At 40.4% G+C, this 17,127-nt stretch overlaps 1 protein-coding gene across 1 annotated transcript; it reads left to right on the plus strand.

Moving 5' to 3' along the window:
* The first annotated feature begins 1,093 nt into the window (after positions 1-1,093).
* LOC123961668 (protogenin B-like) lies at positions 1,094-16,224 on the plus strand. Its single transcript, XM_046037219.1, has 19 exons — positions 1,094-1,243; positions 1,972-2,271; positions 5,027-5,171; positions 5,338-5,471; positions 5,555-5,851; positions 6,054-6,213; positions 6,329-6,576; positions 7,211-7,375; positions 7,656-7,961; positions 8,754-8,939; positions 10,855-10,950; positions 11,057-11,243; positions 11,447-11,574; positions 11,740-11,910; positions 12,418-12,600; positions 13,163-13,286; positions 13,403-13,541; positions 13,681-13,788; positions 13,873-16,224. The coding sequence occupies exons 1-19, from the start codon at positions 1,177-1,179 to the stop codon at positions 14,284-14,286; spliced, it is 3,558 nt and encodes a 1,185-aa protein (XP_045893175.1). The 5' UTR covers positions 1,094-1,176; the 3' UTR covers positions 14,287-16,224.
* The last annotated feature ends 903 nt before the right edge of the window (positions 16,225-17,127 follow it).

A 17,127-nucleotide genomic window follows, 5' to 3' on the forward strand; every position in this document is an offset into this window, starting at 1 on the left:
ATTTTATATACAAAAGCAGTAGTGAAATAACAACACAGAGAAACAGAATATTATAGGTAAATAAATTGCAAGCGCGTGAAAGATCAGATGTCGAGCAACTTTTAGGTACAGTTAAGCAGAACCGGGACCGGTGTCAAGACCTTTGCCATGATTCAGGAAGTCTCATTTAGATCTAGATATGTTTTATGAGAAAGACCTTAGAACTAATTACATGTATGCAACATCACAACAAAACAATCCAGTCACACAATGCATTTAACACCTACACAGACACATGCAGTAGGCTGTTATTCAAAGTATTTGTAAGGGGCTAAAGCGCAAAACTCAAGGATGCCAGAGGGAGAAACTACAGATTGTGTTAAAGTGCAATGTTAAAAGAGTTCTGTCCTCTGCACTTGCTAAAATCCCTAGTTGTTTAAGTCAAATGTTAAAAATAAATATACATTAGCAGGACACACCGACCCCATTTGGGTCTTATACATGTGAACCTCTTCTGAGAAAACCGTTGCTGCCAGTTTCAAATCATCATGTCAAACACAGTCAAGATGGACACTGTTTCCCAAGTGTCAGACTTTTTTATGTGAAGATGAAACCATATTATCATCTTGTTGCTGCAGTTTACTTTCTCCCCAGACACAAATTCAAAAATTATACTGCAGAATGTTCTGGGTGTATACGTGTATGCATACACCCTTTGTATATAAATAACTGTATATAGCCTATGTTTTTATTGTATTTTATTTATTTTAATGTTACCATATTTTAATACACATTTAATTATCTGCAAAGTGTGTGTGTATGTACTTTTATTTTGTTATACAACATTGTGTTGTACAATGGCAAATAAACAACCTTTTAACCTTGTAACCTTATCCTGTAGGTGAGGTGTGCAATGAATGAAATTGCTATGAAGTTTTCCAGTTCTGCATTTTGTGACAGTTTCTCCTGGGAGCCCCTGGGGCCCTGGACCTCAGTTTGAGACACTCACCAGCGCTTGCTCCTGGCATGTGCGGTCTGCGCATGTGTGATAGGGAGGGGTGTGGGTCGGGGGACACCCCTGTAGAGCCGTTGGTCCTCCGCTGCTGGCAGAAGTGATTTTGGGGATATACCACACGGACGGCACGCAGGAGAGCGGCGGCTCGCGGTGGGGTGAAAATGTCACAGCTATCCGGATAAATGGCGAAGTTTAAGATGAAAGTCCACCAGCACTGGCTGCTTTTTGTTTTGTTTCTTCCTTTATCAAGTAAGTGTCCTGTTTTTGTTAACGTTACAGATTTTATATCGTTATTAACACATTATTTGCTGTCCGCGCACGGACTGTTAAATGCAGGTAACGTTAACGTTCGCGTTAACTGCCAGTAACGTTAGCTTCTCTCTGAAACAGATGTTTAACTAATTTGTTAAAAGACAACGTTGTTTTGTGAAACACGTCGACTAATTTAAGTGGAGCTATCAAGACAGGTTGTTCAACGTTATCTGTATATTTTTAGTCCTGTTTCTCACACAGTGTCATCAATGTCAGTTAACTGTTACGTTGTTTCAGAGACTACGTTCATGTCTGATATTTGTGGCAGAAAATAATGAAACACCATTAACGTTATTTCTGAAAGATAAATGTTTTTTTTTTTATCAGGGTAGCACATTATACACCAACGCATGGTAACCATCTTAATACAGCTGTGATATTTTAACATTTGTGAGAGGACAGACCTTTAATGTGTGTGTGTGTGTGTGCGTGTGTGTGTGTGTTAATACGGTACTAATAAATTAATGTTTGTAAACAACATCATTCTATAAGGGCTTTTTTTATGGTTTCCTGTAATAGCAATGTAGTTTTCTTATAATATTCCTGTAGTACATGATATGTGGTCTATTAGGCCACACATCATAGTTATTGTTGTGCAGCTGTAGTCTTGCATTACTGAGAAACATAATCAAGTCTTTACTGATGGTCCCATTCTTTTCTTCCAGGTGTTTTATGTTTCAGCGAGTTGTCCTTCATCACAGAGCCCAGTGATGTTACTCTACTACCAAAGGACCCTGCTGTCTTAGACTGTCAGGCTCATGGGCAGCCTCCAGTCACCATCAAGTGGCTAAAGAATGGAGTTCGGTTGGCAGAAAGTGAGCACATACAGTTTCTGCCCAACGGATCCTTGTACATACCAAAAATAAAGCATACCAAGGAGGAATCTGATGAAGGATTCTACCAGTGCCTGTCCCAGAACAAATATGGAGCTATCCTAAGCCAAAGATCACGTCTGACTATCGCAAGTAAGTATGGAGCTCAGAGTGTAAGGAATTCTCTGGGGTTGACATGGGACCAAGATGAAGATGGGTTAAATGTGTGATATATAGTGATATACTTTTTGTGCTGTCAACGTGCAGGCATCAGAATGCCAAGTTCATGGGTTATTAACCGGGAGATGGGAAGCAGATGTATCCTACCCCACTCTTTTTTTCCTTTTACTGAGGAAAAACCTCTAAAGTCTGGATTTCCATGTTTTTAGGAGAAGTACTCAGGAAACATTGACAAAAAGTTAGAAATTAGCCTTTTTCTCCCATCTGATGTTAGTGGCATTGCATTTTCACTGCAGACTGTGAATCTGTGTAATTGCTGAATGGTCTGCTACACAGAGGAATCTCTGAAAGGCCATTTGCCTTTTAGCCTTTGTTTGGAGTAACCCTGACCTCCCCAGAAGAAAAGGCTAGGTTTTCAGGGCATTTGTTTGTCCACATATCAGTGGACAGGACAGCTGTGTCTATTCAATGGGCCTGGTCTCCCATGGACACTTCTCACAGGTCTTAGAAGGGATATTCCATGAGTGGTGTCATGGAAACTAGCATGGCCTTCAGAAATATATTGATTTTGACACTGACACTGACACGGTGTATAAAATGTTTTGAGCAATATGTGCTAATACTTAATAGTACAAAACTACAAAGAACTAGATACAACTATCACCCAGGAAGCAATTTATAAATATAGAAATACATTCAGGAAAACAAATCTTATAGGTTTAGAAACACACCAACTCTGCACTGACAATGTTGTTGTGATAGTTGTCAATCTATTAAAGGACTAGAAAAAAAATCAGTTTTCTAAAAGATGACCACATAAAACCCCTCAAAAGTCAAGTTTGAGTCTGGCGTCCAGCCTTTGTCAGTGAAAGGGTTAAAGTTTTTTGGTCAGATGTAGGCGGGGAGTGGAGGATGGGCCTCCTCTGTGCTCCCCTTCTGTCCAGAGCTCCTGGGGGTCAGGGGTCAGCAAGGAAAGGCTTTGTGATGTCACTGGCCTGCTCTCGCTGGGCTGCCCTGCTGTTCTCTCCCCCTAGCCTACAGTCCCTTTCACTGGATCAGTCCCTCTGTTGCCCTGTCAAGCAGAGCGCTTTTGTTAAAGAAAGGCCAGTTTGTCATGTGAATGAGTGGGCCTGATATACCACTAAATAATGTTGATCCTTTCAAAACATTACATTCAGGAAGTATTTTCCTTGTAGTTCTAAGACTGCTGCATAGCCAGTTTTAACACCTCTTGGATTTACAGAGGTGTCAGATATCTCATATTTCTCACATTGTTCGCAAAACAAGTACATACGTGCTTTACTATTATAATTTATTACTACTGTAGCATTTGATATAGGATATAAACAACATAAGACTCAAAAGGTTCTCTTTTGTAGACTAATGGTAAAAAGACTTCGATCTGGTTCCCAGTTTGGGCTAAAATTGAATGGACAGGGGGTTGAAGCGAACTTTGACCTCTTTAAAGAAACCTTTGTGCTGTTTGACCTAGACATTGATTTGTTCTGTACAACAGAGGTGACCATATTAGCAGATCAGTCTGTGCAGACCACACCCACCATCTACATCACTGATCCCAGTGAGAGTGAAGACGGTCTGTTTTCTCTCAGTGGAGTGTAAACAACATATTGTTTTCACCTTCTTACCAGGTGCCAAGGCCCTTTTTTGATCCTCATCAATGAGGAGACAGATTAGATGGATCATTCCCGACTTCATGATAATACTGACTACTGGAAGATAATTGTAAATATATAATTGTAAATGTATTTTAGCATGGGATCTAGTCATTAACGAAACCTAAACCAAATCCTACTGTCATTTCAGAGGAATAATTCACAAACAAACCATAAAGGTCCTGGTTTAAGCTAACCCCCTAATGTGCTTCATATAAGCAGGGCTACAGGTGTATCTGTGTAATATTGATGAGATTGACTTTAATTAAAGGACAGCCCTTAAATGTGTTGTTTCAGTGGGAGAATAGGGTATTGATTGTGTTTAATATGAGATTGACTTCCTTCCTGTGAGTAAGAGGGAGGGAGAGAATTATCACATTAATCAATTAAAGTCATTACAAATCTTACAGCGAATCCTGGAGATGAATACAGATTGGGTGTTGCTTATTTGTGGTGATTATTGAAGGACCTTTGAATGTAGATAAATCAAATGAGAGCAAATTGTGAACAGTTGTTTTAGTCATTTTAAAGCAAGTATGTTTATATTTAATCAGTGTCTACATAGCTGGATCTAAGTTTAGCATTTACATATGCATAGTTATTAGATTTGTGCAACCTAAAACTGGCAAAATGGCACATTACCTATATATAGCATGTCGATCCTGATTTCTGTTCCTTGTAATTGCTTGAAATCCTTCTTATGCGAAGGGAATTGCCCATAATAATTCATCATTCAGTGTCATTCTTCAATTGATCCATTGATTGGACCAGCTGGTCAGTATGGCTCATCTGCTCAAAAGCAAGATTATGGTGTCTCACAAAAATCCATTCCTTTCATATAATCAATTAACATCTATCAAAGTCAGGGCTTTGCATGCATAATCTATGCATCATATAATCTATCTACCAAAAGTGAAAGAAAATGTAAGCCCAGTACTAAAACAAATCATACATAAAACCAATTGATTTCATAATAAGTTAATATGGTGGCTTTTAGTTGAAATGTTCTACTGCTGATACTTCCAGCCTTCATTGATCATTTATTTTCTCCACAGGTATCTCAGAGTTTGTGTTGCATCCTGTGCCAGTGGTGCTGACTGAGGGCTCTGTGGCGCGATTCTCCTGTGCGGTCACCTCCAGCCCTCCTGCCACCATCACCTGGGAGCTCAACCAAAGCACATTGCCCCTACAGACAGACAGGTGCCTACATAGATTCTCTGAGTCCTTTTAGACACCATCATACAGTGTTTATGTAATCCACTTGTGTTTAACATGTATTTGTAACCTAGAAGCAGCTCCTAAATTTTGTTGCCGTTCAAATATACCCTTCTAGTTTGATCCTAATGTTGCCTTTGTATGTTCCTAGAATAACTGTTTTGCCCAACGGAATCCTTCATATCCACAATGTACAACTGGAAGATGCTGGACGGTATCGATGTGTGGCAACTAACATCGGTAGCCGTTTGAAGAGTAGAGAAGCCACATTGGCAGTCAACCAAGGTACAGAGCATTAAACATTAAACCATCATATTATATAGGGAACTTTAAATTATTTTTTTTAATTTTTTCCTTTTCTTGTTAAGGTGCGGGCCCTAAACCACGTCAGAGGCCCAGAATCATTGCTGGACCTCAGAACGTCACAGTTTCCCTTCACCAAACTGTGGTGCTGGAGTGTGTGGCCACAGGCAATCCCTGCCCCATCATCTCCTGGAGCCGTGCTGACAGTAAACCCATTGATGTGTACAACGCCAAAGTGCTGGGCAATGGCAATCTGGTCATTACTGATGTCAATTCCAAGCACAGTGGGGTCTACCTCTGCAGGGCCACCACCCCGGGAACCCGCAACTACACTATTGCTGCAGCCAACCTCACAGTTCAAGGTACAGTAAACTCTTAGTTAGACTGCATTGGTTCTTAGACCACATCTCCTGTCTGCTTCTTATATTCCATTTGCCTTAACGCAACAATAGCGTGTGAGCTCATTTTTATATTCAGAGAATAAGTCAGTGTTGTTTTGTAGGTTATTAAATAGTAAGCAATAGACGGTGTTTTAATCAATTTTCTCTTACACCTCTGTTTCAGTGCCTCCATCCATTGTCGAGAGGCCTGAAAGCCAGACCCGTCCAAGAGCAGGCACTGCCCGGTTTATGTGCCAAGCAGAGGGAGTTCCCCCGCCACGCATCAGCTGGCTAAAGAATGGTGAAGAGGTTCACTTAAATGGAAGGATTAAGATGTACAACAGGTATTGCACAACAGGAGTAGTGGTCACAATCAAACAACCATATATAGGTACTGCCTTAATCTAACAGTATTGAGTCTGGTTAGCGCCAGTTAATATTTTCTTTGTTGTTTCACAGTAAATTGGTGATTACCCAGATCATCCCTGAGGATGATGCCATCTATCAGTGCATGGCAGAGAGTGAACAGGGTTCTGTGCTGTCTTTGGCTCGCCTTATTGTTGTCATGTCCGAGGACAGGCCCAGTGCACCAAGAAATATCCATGCTGAGACCATCTCAAGCTCTGCTATCTTGCTGGCCTGGGAGAGACCCCTCTACAATGCAGACAAAGTCATTGCCTACTCCATACATTATATGAAGGCTGAAGGTAAGACCAAAACGAAGAACCATTTTGTTATGTTTTTCATATGAGCTTAAAAGGGTCTGTTGAGAACTGAGAGGGATGCAGGTGTGAAAAGATGGAAAATGACAACAAGCAACCACAATAAGCTATTTCACCCTCTCACATTTGATCAACTTTCCATGGCGAAGGCCATCTGTTGTTACTGCACAGAGCAGAGGTCAAGGAGAACCCAGAATGGCAACTTCACTGAAATAACAACAGGCTTACCCTGCCTATTGTCCACTCCCCAGCTCATTCTGGTTGCAGTTAAAGGGACAGTGTAGATTTTGAAAAGCCCCACAGTCTTGCAAACCAGTAGGTTAAGGAACTTTAACCATTAAAATGTCAGTTATGTAACTCTATGAAGTCAAGCCTGCCTTCGTAGTAAACAAAGTTTTAGACATTTAAGTAGACTTGATTTAAGAGGCCTGGAAGCAGTTATGTGGCTGTGGCTTGCATTAAACATGTTCATAGAAAATATGAGTGACATTCAGAAACTGCAAGTATCAAGCCTTTCAAAACACTGACTGTTAACCTTTCATAGATGCCACTCCTTCTTTGGATAATCAGAATCTATACCCCAACCTACTTCTCTTCTTTATACTCTGTTGCATGTCAGGTCTAAACAACGAAGAATACCAAGTTGTCATTGGTAACGACACGACCAGTTACATCATCGATGACCTTGAGCCAGCTCGAAACTACAGCTTTTACGTTGTGGCTTATATGCCAATGGGAGCCAGTCGTATGTCAGACCAAGTCAGTCAGCATACCCTGGAGGATGGTAAGCATAGAGCATTGAGACTTGCAGCATTCCTTGCAATAAATCACTCTGGTAGTTAAGCTAAAATGCTTGCAAGTGATGTATGTACAGAGCACATTTTGAGGACTTCAGGGGGATGGGCATGATGTTGCACGATTTTCTTGTATATTCTGCTCACTTACAGCAAATTTGTGGAAATGATAAATAGGAATATGACAGTTTAGCTTTTTGCCAGCGTGTTTGTATTCTGTAAGAAATTCATCACTTGTTCAGAGTCAATTATATCCTTGTCTTTCCGCAGTGCCTTTGCGTACCCCAGAGCTAAGTCTGACCAGCCACAGCTCTACAGATATCCAGGTGAGCTGGCAGCCGCTGCCCGCCAAGTTGAGCCGTGGTCGGGTGTCTGCATACAGACTATCTTATCGTACAGCTGCGGACAACACTGTCACCTCTGTGGAGGTACCTCAGAACAGCACTGAATATGTGCTGGAGGGCCTGCAGCCTGACACTATCTACCTGCTCCGCATGGCTGCAGCCACTCGTGTGGGCTGGTGTGAGCCTTCCGCATGGACCTCACACCGTACCTCCAAGATCTCTAGCAACAAAGGTAAACCTGCAGACGGCTGAAAATTTCCTGAAAATCACCTGGTTGTATAGAGCAGTTTTGTTCATTTAATTTGTGACAAAGTTTCCATGGATTGTGTGATTGAATTTATTATTAGGGTCAAAAACAGGCATCTTCAGTAAGGTAAGAAGCAAAAAATGAGTTCACGAGTTCTACGTAGTGATAGAATCACGTTGCTCCAAACTTGTAACTGGCTATACTTTTGCTTTTGTCACATGGCGGTTTTGTTGCTCTTAGAATACCAGGAGGATCACTAGAGCTCTTCCAGAGTGGTCGGCTTAAGGCTAGAGTTTGCTCTTGTCCCACAGTCTTTGTGTTGGTTACTCAGAACCTTTGCCCTTCGCTGTCAGTGATGTTAGAGCGACCTCAGTCATGGGTCATAAAGAGAGGGCCTCAGGCATTTATGTGGGTGAAGAATAGCCCCTTTTCATGGTATGGTGTGTTGGGGGAGGCTGTTTGTCCAACAAAGCTGTATTTCTTGTTTTCAGAAGTTTAGGTATATATTTAGGTGATGTAGAGCAGCACAGCCGATAGACTTATACTTTTTTATTGGCGGACAAGGTCTTGAACACAGATACTAGTGAATGAACAATAGATTTGTATGTGCATTGGTAAGAAACCATTGTGTTTATGATGATGGTCTTTTATCCATGCATCGATTTGTATACCCAGTGTGCTGCTATTGTTGTTCATAGGTTTGGTCTTCCTTTGTGTTCATCAGGATTTTAAAAATGAGTTTGTATTGATCCCATGCCTGCTGCCTCTGCCTCCTAGTGCCTTCAGCCCCTGCTCTTCAACTTGAGCCGCTTAACTGCACCTCCATTGTGGCACACTGGCAAACCTCCCCAGGACCTGTGGCTGTCCAGGGTTACCGGCTGTGTTACCACGAGGAAGGCCAACCAGAGCAGCCCATCATCCAGCTGCAGGCACAGACCCATACCTACACCATCAGTGGCCTTGGTGAGTGAAACACTCTTGTTTTCGTAGTTGTCTAGTTGTGAGATGATGGGATAGTGGGGCTGATGAAAATCATTATCCATATTCGACCATGTTAGTGCATTTCTACCACTTAGACCTATGATTTGGTGTAGAGGCAACAGAGACTTACCAATAAGTTCTTACTCAAATGGGTTTCTTTTACATTTTCCAATTTAATTCAGTGGGCAGTTGGATGGTGCATTTGCATTTTCACCCTCTGTCCTGATCAATATGGGCTGACCCCTCTTGCCTAACCAGCAGCCCTCTCCAGTCTGGCTGTGTATTGTGTGAAACATGCTCCCAGGGTTAGAGGTCGGGGTCCAGATGTCCCTCCCACCACCGTTTCCCATCCCGCAGCTTGCATAATTACCCCTGGCCATTGTGTTGTGTTCAGGGCCAGACCTGCCCTGTAAGACCGTGGCCACTACCCCCCTTTTAGCTGGACACTGGAGCATACAAAGAAAGACCCCTGGAATTGGCTGGAGCTGAACCAAGCCACTGACCTCTAGCCATAAGACAGCAGTCCTGGATTAGGACCCTGCCCCCACTGGTCATCTGTGCTGTTTATGTAAATAACCCACAGCAATCTATATGCAATATGAGCCAGGGCCAGTCTAATCAAAACTGTTAACAATATACTTTTGTTTGATGTGATTTTTCAAGTAGTGTGGTTCCTACTCAGTTTATACCCAAAATTTTGTAATAGAAATTTATGTAGATTGTTAGTAACTTTTTTAATTTAAATGCTTTTGTAGTAATAAATTACTAAAAATGTAAAAGCCTTTGATATGGTTCTATATTGATAATGACACACGCTGCACACGCTGCTGATCATACCACTGAGCTCAATATAAGTTCTGTTTTGGAGCCATGTTTCTTTCTGAATTGCTCCAAGTTTAAGGCTATATCACAAGGGCAGTAGGATGCACATGAAAGAGAGAACAAAAGGGGCCCAGCTCCTATCCCACAGTCCTGCGCCCAGATTCCTTGTGTTCTATCTTGGCCTGACCTGGTGACCCCAGTCAAACCCCCCGAGTCCCATGGGCCTAGGATCCTAGCAGCTGAACGCTGCCCCTGGTCAATACAGAGGCCGACCTTTCACACTAGAGGCATAAAACACATTTTAACACTCCCTAAAACGTCCTGATTAGGGAGCTATTGCAATGGTAAAATATAAAATTGTAATGTATAATTTTAAATGGAAGCTTCCCACCCCCCAAACCACAATGGTCTTTCTGATGTCTTTTAGCCAGTGTTTGGTAAAGTCTGTGTCCCATATTTTTTAAGTGTGCAATTCTAAGAAGATCACATTTTACCTCATTTCACCTCTGTAGCCCCACCACCCCGACCCGAAAATTTAGTGATTTGTTTGTATTGTGTTTTAAAACACAACCTTGTGTGAACAGGGTTTCATAGTTGTACAATATTTATAGGCTTTCAAAAGGGAAAGACAGTATCAGTTTGTGATATTTTTCATACAGCTTATTGATCATGTCACCATATTTATAGGGCCTTGGGGCTGGTTGATCTTTCTCATGCTCTTTACAGATGACAACACATGATAAATGAGAGGTTGGGGTGACTCAGGGAACCATGCATTGACCATGTATGAGGGATGGCTAGTAATAACCTACAAACCTCCCCTCCTGCAGCTAATTGTTGATGTGGCTGCTTTAAAAAGAAAAAAGATGTTGCTCTATTGTTAACCCTCACTTTTGGTATTATAATGGTGATCTGTCAGGCTTTGGCATTATTAACCAAATACTTGGCCCCATAGGACTATTCATTTGAAAGAAGCTCCTCTGTGCATTTATTGTAATGTCAGTTTGACAAACCTGCATTTTTAGTTTTAGCAGCATGGGCAGAAATAGCTGAAAACTGATTATCTTTATTCCAGATCCAAGGAGAAAGTATCATGTCAAGATTCTAGCAGTCAGTCAAGCTGGAGATGGTTATCAGACAGACCAAACAGTTAGTACTCCGGGATGTGTGTGTAAGTATATTTCTCTGTTGTTCATTTCTAAAGTCTTACAATTTGAAATAGCATATTACATTTTCTCAAATGTGATAAAAATGTACATTTTGTTTGCCTTATTCAGCGGCTAGAGACCAACTGGCAGCATCCCCTCCGCCTCCAGATCATGTGACTGTCTTGGCCAACAATTCATCTGCAGTGTCCCTGCGCTGGAGCCGTCCAGCTTTCCCCGCTGGAAAGGCTGTTAGCTATACAGTCCGTTGTACACCTGTAGGCACCCACAATGCCTCGGCTATACGCTACCTACAAATGTAAGCTGAGAGTTGTTTTACCTCTGGCCTCCAAAATATGTTTTTGGTCTGGTTGCATAAGTATTTAAGATGTGTGGATGTGGCCCTTTGGCCCTCATTGGCTGTTTGTAATGATGATATAGGAATTTAATCTTACCGTACAGTTGCACATTTTATTCAGTTAGTAACTCTGGCTCATTGTGTATTATGTTGTTTGTCCACAGTGCAAAACAGAGTGTGATGGTTCAGAATTTGGAACCAAACACTCGCTATGAGTTTGTTGTGCGTCTCCATGTGGACCAGATGTCGAGTCCCTGGAGCCCTGTTGTTTACCATCAGACTCTGCCAGCAGGTAATAAATTGGACATCGCTGTAACATCTTTTGCCACGTTGATGGTGCTTTCTGTGTATCCCACAATTTGCTCGACCGTGCACACTCAAATCATATAATTGTACATTTCTCAGTAAATTTCTCAGCAAGTGTTGTGTATTATGAATGTGATTTCTCTGTGTACAGCACCTAGTCAACCACCTGCAGGAGTGCGAGTAACTCTGATCGAGGATGACACTGCCCTGGTGTCGTGGAGGGAGCCCACAGAGCCCAATGTGGTGGTTAAACACTATACCATCCTGTACGCTTCCCAGAAAGCCTGGTTGGCTGGACGCTGGCAAGTAATGCAGAGGGAGGGTGAGTAGTGCACTGGATCATGTTATCTGTAAAGTCAATGCAGAAAATATTATGGTAGAAACATGTGTGCCAGCACCACCTCTTACAAACATTTATAGTAATCTTATTGCAATTATATATACTGTAAATAGCAGAACATTAGATTAGATTTCATTAAGCACAATAAAATAACCACCAAATATACTTTTAGAATTTTCATCCCTCATAGTGTGAGTATGGGAGTGCTGTTCAGGAAACATTTCAATATATCTTGCTTTGTTGAATGTTACTCATTTGCATATATACTACTTAAACATAAGATAATGTTAACTGTATCACCCACCATATAGGCCCCTTCTCTCATCACTTGTTGAAGTGGGTTGTTCGTCACCTGAGAATGCAGCTGTCATAGGGAGCTCTAAAAGATGATACATGCTTTGTACAGTTATTTATGCAACATTAAAAATGCATCTATATCAGGTTTCTGTATTTCTAATCCCTGCGGTGCGTTTCTGCTTCTGTTTACAGGAAGCCATACAATGGCCCTGCTGGAGAAGCTGGAGCTGGGGAACGTCTACCTGGTGAAAATCTGTGCCTCCAACCAGGTCGGTGACGGGCCTTTCTCTAACATTGTGGAGCTGGCACTGAAGCGTGAAAACACCCACCGCAGCAAGAACCCCAGGCACTCTGACAACTTCCCGGATACAACAGGTGAGCATCAAATGATCTACATGATAGAGGTGTCTCACCTGGATGGGTTTAATACATTTTTTTTATATGAAGCTAGTAGTTGACAATAAGCTTATAATTATATGAAAGTAAAGCTATACTCTAGTGTTAGTGTTCTTAGCTTAGCTTGAATTGTCCTTTCAAATTTCAGGCTTTATTGTAATTTTAGGGTTGTGTAATTTGAATTCAGCTTTATTAAGTGTGTGTCTTTTGTGTTGACAAAATTGCATTTTTACAGTGAGGTGACACTTTGTTGTTGAGTGAGAGTGTTGAGTATTGATTTATAATCATTAGTAAAAAAGGTCTATGGAGGGTGAATGGAGGTTTCTCTCAAGCCACTAGGAGGCGTAAGTCAGCAATATTTATTATAGCATTTTCTTGCAAACAACAATAGATTCACGTGAAGGTTTGTTAAACAGCAGTTTCTAGGTGTGTGAGAGTATTAACTCAGGTTTTCATTCAGTGTTTTCGCTCTGTATTTTAAATAGTTGTAGCTAATATGTAATTATTTCCCATCTGACACACTGGATCGTTTATCTTCCAGTGTTCTCTGATGGTCTCTACCACATAGACCAGAGGTCTATGACGGGGATTATTGTTGGTGTGAGCATCGCCTTGGCCTGTATTGTTATGTGTGCCTTAATCCTCATCAGCAAGGGCAGACCAAGGTACTGATTATAACCATTTGAAATAATGAAAGGCATTTGAAAGTTATATTATAAAAGATATACAATGTGTTTGTTTCTGACACGTGTTTACATTATTATCTTTGTATGACTAATAGAAAATCCTCCAGTCACAAAGCCATTGCTGTGGGAGCTGCTGAAGGTCCACATGCCGGGTTGTCCCTGCCCAATGAACACCATACAGAGAATGTTGAGGTCCTTATACCCATGATAAGTGATCACTTTCTGGATGCCAAGGTGAGACAAACAAAACAGGGCGAATGATCTTCTGATGACTGCTAGTTTCAGGAGTAGAATTTAGTTACATTAATGTTCAAAAGAGCACGGGACCATAAAAAAAATCTGTATTTCTCACATATGTTCTCATTCGTTCCAGGGTGGATCTCATGTGGTCATAAATAGTGCCGGTCCTGTCGGCAGCAAGAATCAAAGCAAGAAGTGGCTGCTCATCAAGAGGGAGATCAGGAATCCAGCTCTAAGTGATGTAAGTGTCGTTATTCTTACCAGTCAGCTTTCTTTTCAGTCAGCTTTTCTTTTTTTCATCTTAATTTTAATTTTATCTTTTCAGCTTGAGAGAAGAGCCAGCTTGTACGAGCCTGGCAAAACTGTTCTGAGGTATGAGGAGCATTTAGGTTCAGCGCCCCTGCCACCTTCGTCCCGCGAGATCATCTATGGACCTTTTCACTCGGAGAGCTCTCACACCAGCGAGAGCAGCCAAGAGACGGGAGACTCTGGACACTACTCCAACGAAGAAAGCAACGACGAGTCGAGCAACCCTTCGACCAGCCAAGGCTCCAGACCTGTGTCTTTTGGGCCGGACGATGTTACCACTGTCGCTGAGCTGAAGCAGTCATTTGAAGTGGAAAATGAGGAGATGCTGAGCCATCCTCTCCATCATTCTGGCCCCGACGCTGCCCGGCTCTGCTGTACCCCGGAAGGCTCTCACCCAACCCTGCACACGTCTCAAGCAGTCGGCTCCTGACATCACCTGGCCCGGATATGCTGTCCAGCTGCCAAAGCCACGCCACTTCTACCTTGTTTGCTTCCTGAGTTGAGCCCCTCGTTTTATTCCTGAGGCACAAGGGATCAGGAAGCCAGCTGCTGCAATGGAGAAAATGTGCTTTTGCTTCAGATCTACCTCAGGATTTTGTATGAATGTTTCTTATAACATTTAATTTCCTTTTTTTTCTTTTTACTTTCTACCTGTTTCTCAGTGTTTGGCGTTGTCTGTCCTAAACCAAAGCTCACCCATGATGAATGTTACAAAGAATGTCAAAAATGTACTGTGATACATTTTCATTATATTTAATTACTTTCCACTGGAGCAGAGGGTGTAGTCAAGCCCTTTGGACTGATTATCTACCTCTGTTATTGTACATACATTACTACCTCCTTTTCACCACATATTGTGCAGTATTATCTCAAACTCAAGGGACAAGGTGAAAACATTTAATTGCCGTGTCTTGTGACCTCTGTTGGAGCGTTGTTAGCTAGAGGTCCTCATTTATTTTATTTTTTTTTAACTCTCTGACCTTTTATTTTCACGGTTGAAAGAGCTTTTGTTTCACATGGTTTCTCTTTGAATGGTGTATGTTGTGAAAATAACAAGTGCATTAGATATTGTCAAACTATTTGAGCTTTATCGTAAAATATTTGGTGTTTTCAGTGCACTGAACTCAAAGCTTTAACATGGCCTTAGTATTGAAAGGGCTTTGCATAATATAGAAGGTGAGATCCAAAGACAGGAAAAATTGTACCCAAAGAGTTTTTCATAATACAATAGATATACTAAGGCAACCAAAAATATAGTGGATGTTTATTGAATTATTATTGCCAAAATATTGTTTTTGCCAATGATGTAAATTTCCCTTAGAATGGTTAGAATGCTTTTCTCAATGTACATTTTCTTGATGCTTTATTCTGGTGAAAGCTTTAACGCAAGTCCCCCTGGCTTGTGTTCCATTTGCCTTCTAGACCATTGCTAAACGCAGCGGTGATGCCGATGCTATTATCCAAAGAGTTGTCTTCTTCCTCAGATGGGTATGGCTTTTCATTCAGTTGATCCTTGGTACTATGAGGTGGAAATTATTGACACAAGACCAACTATCCAGTGTGTCCTGCCAGTGATGGATGATAAAATGTATTCTTTGTCTAGATAATCATCTGTTACTGTTCACCAATATTACTGTATGGGGAAGAATTCTCTTTCTTTCTCCATAATATTTCCTGTCCAGGTGTGACAATGAAGGATTCTGACTATCAATATGGAAACCCTACGAGTGAAGAGCAACATAATCAATTTTTATATCTTTGTAATACAAATAATCCTAACCAAAGAAACTTTAAGTCTCTGTTATTTAGTGATTTTCTTTGGTTTTCCTTTACATCATTTTCATATAAATGTGATATGATTTCCAAAGGTATCGATTGCTAGAAAGGCATTAACATTTTAAAAGCTTGAGATGTCATAAACTGTTCTGCTGTCTTTTTTTATCGCCATGAGATTTCACCTGAATGATACATAGGTAACATCGTAAATTTTAATTTAGAATGTCTTTTTAGAATGATGTTGAAAACAAAAACATTTCCCAATTTTAATGTGACATTTTAGTAAATTAATAAGGCTGGTTTTAAGTTCAAAGTTTGTCTATGTAATGCATTAATATAAAAGGTTAATTTGAAAGCAATGGATAAATTTGCTGACTTAACTCAGGTGCCAAATGTAGATTTAGAGTGTAGACCTAACTGTTATTATTTAAGATTTTCTGATGTGTCTGCTTTTGAATACCAAACTACATCTTTTAAACCAAAGTGAGAAACAGAACCAATTTTTTTAAGTGTTGAAATGTTGCAATAGACTTTTTTGATACTCTCAAGATGATCACAAATACTAGATAATAAAATTGTTCTTGGAAAAATACATTTCGTCTCCTTGGGTTTATCAGTGTGTGTGTGTTTGTGAGCAAATGAAACTCCCTTTTAAATATTATTGAAAAGTTAAGATGATGAGGAATATTTTGAATAACTGTATACTATATACAGTTACCTAGTACATGTACAGATGGTTATAAACAATCGTACGGGCTTTGAGAATAGGTGACAATGAATCTGCCAGATAATCAAATATGTGTTGTTCTGTAAAATGCTTTATACCATAAACAAAAAAAATAAAAACACATAAACACTAAAAAAATCTTACTAAAGACAATTAATATTAAAACAACCCTCTTTTCTAAACAGTAGAGACAGTCTCACCTGTAGTGATATAGTTTTACATTCACTGAACTTTTGACGATTTCTATTTCTTTTCACACGTCATGTCACTTTTCTCACAGGCTTTCTGTGTGATAAAAACATTCTGCAAATTAAGTAAAGATTTCATCTGAGGCTCTTCTACTCGCACTTTTTAAGCCTTTTCACATTGAAGAGAAATCTACAGTATTCTGCTCATTTACTGTGTAAATATTTAGAGTTACATTTGACTCCATAATCAGTAGAGTCACATGTAAAGGGATAATGCCATGGACATGAGCTGTATGAGATAAAGGGAAGCAGGGAGAATAAGAAAGCTGTGAGACATTCTGTAGGGGTAAATAAATATTTAAATTGTGTACCCTTAAGTGTTAATCATTTGAATAAATAGTGAAACATTTACATTTTCTCATTTGGCAGACACTTTTATCCAAAGTGACTTACATTTGAGGAACAACGGGCATCAAAAAAAATACACCCTCATTTTTAAATTAAACATTTCTGTTCTGAAAAAGTGAACTCCAATGTAACTGTTAATCTAATTAATTAATTAATCAAATCATTATTTTTT

This window comes from Micropterus dolomieu, linkage group LG22 (genome assembly GCF_021292245.1).
Source record: "Micropterus dolomieu isolate WLL.071019.BEF.003 ecotype Adirondacks linkage group LG22, ASM2129224v1, whole genome shotgun sequence".
Taxonomy (NCBI): domain Eukaryota; kingdom Metazoa; phylum Chordata; class Actinopteri; order Centrarchiformes; family Centrarchidae; genus Micropterus; species Micropterus dolomieu.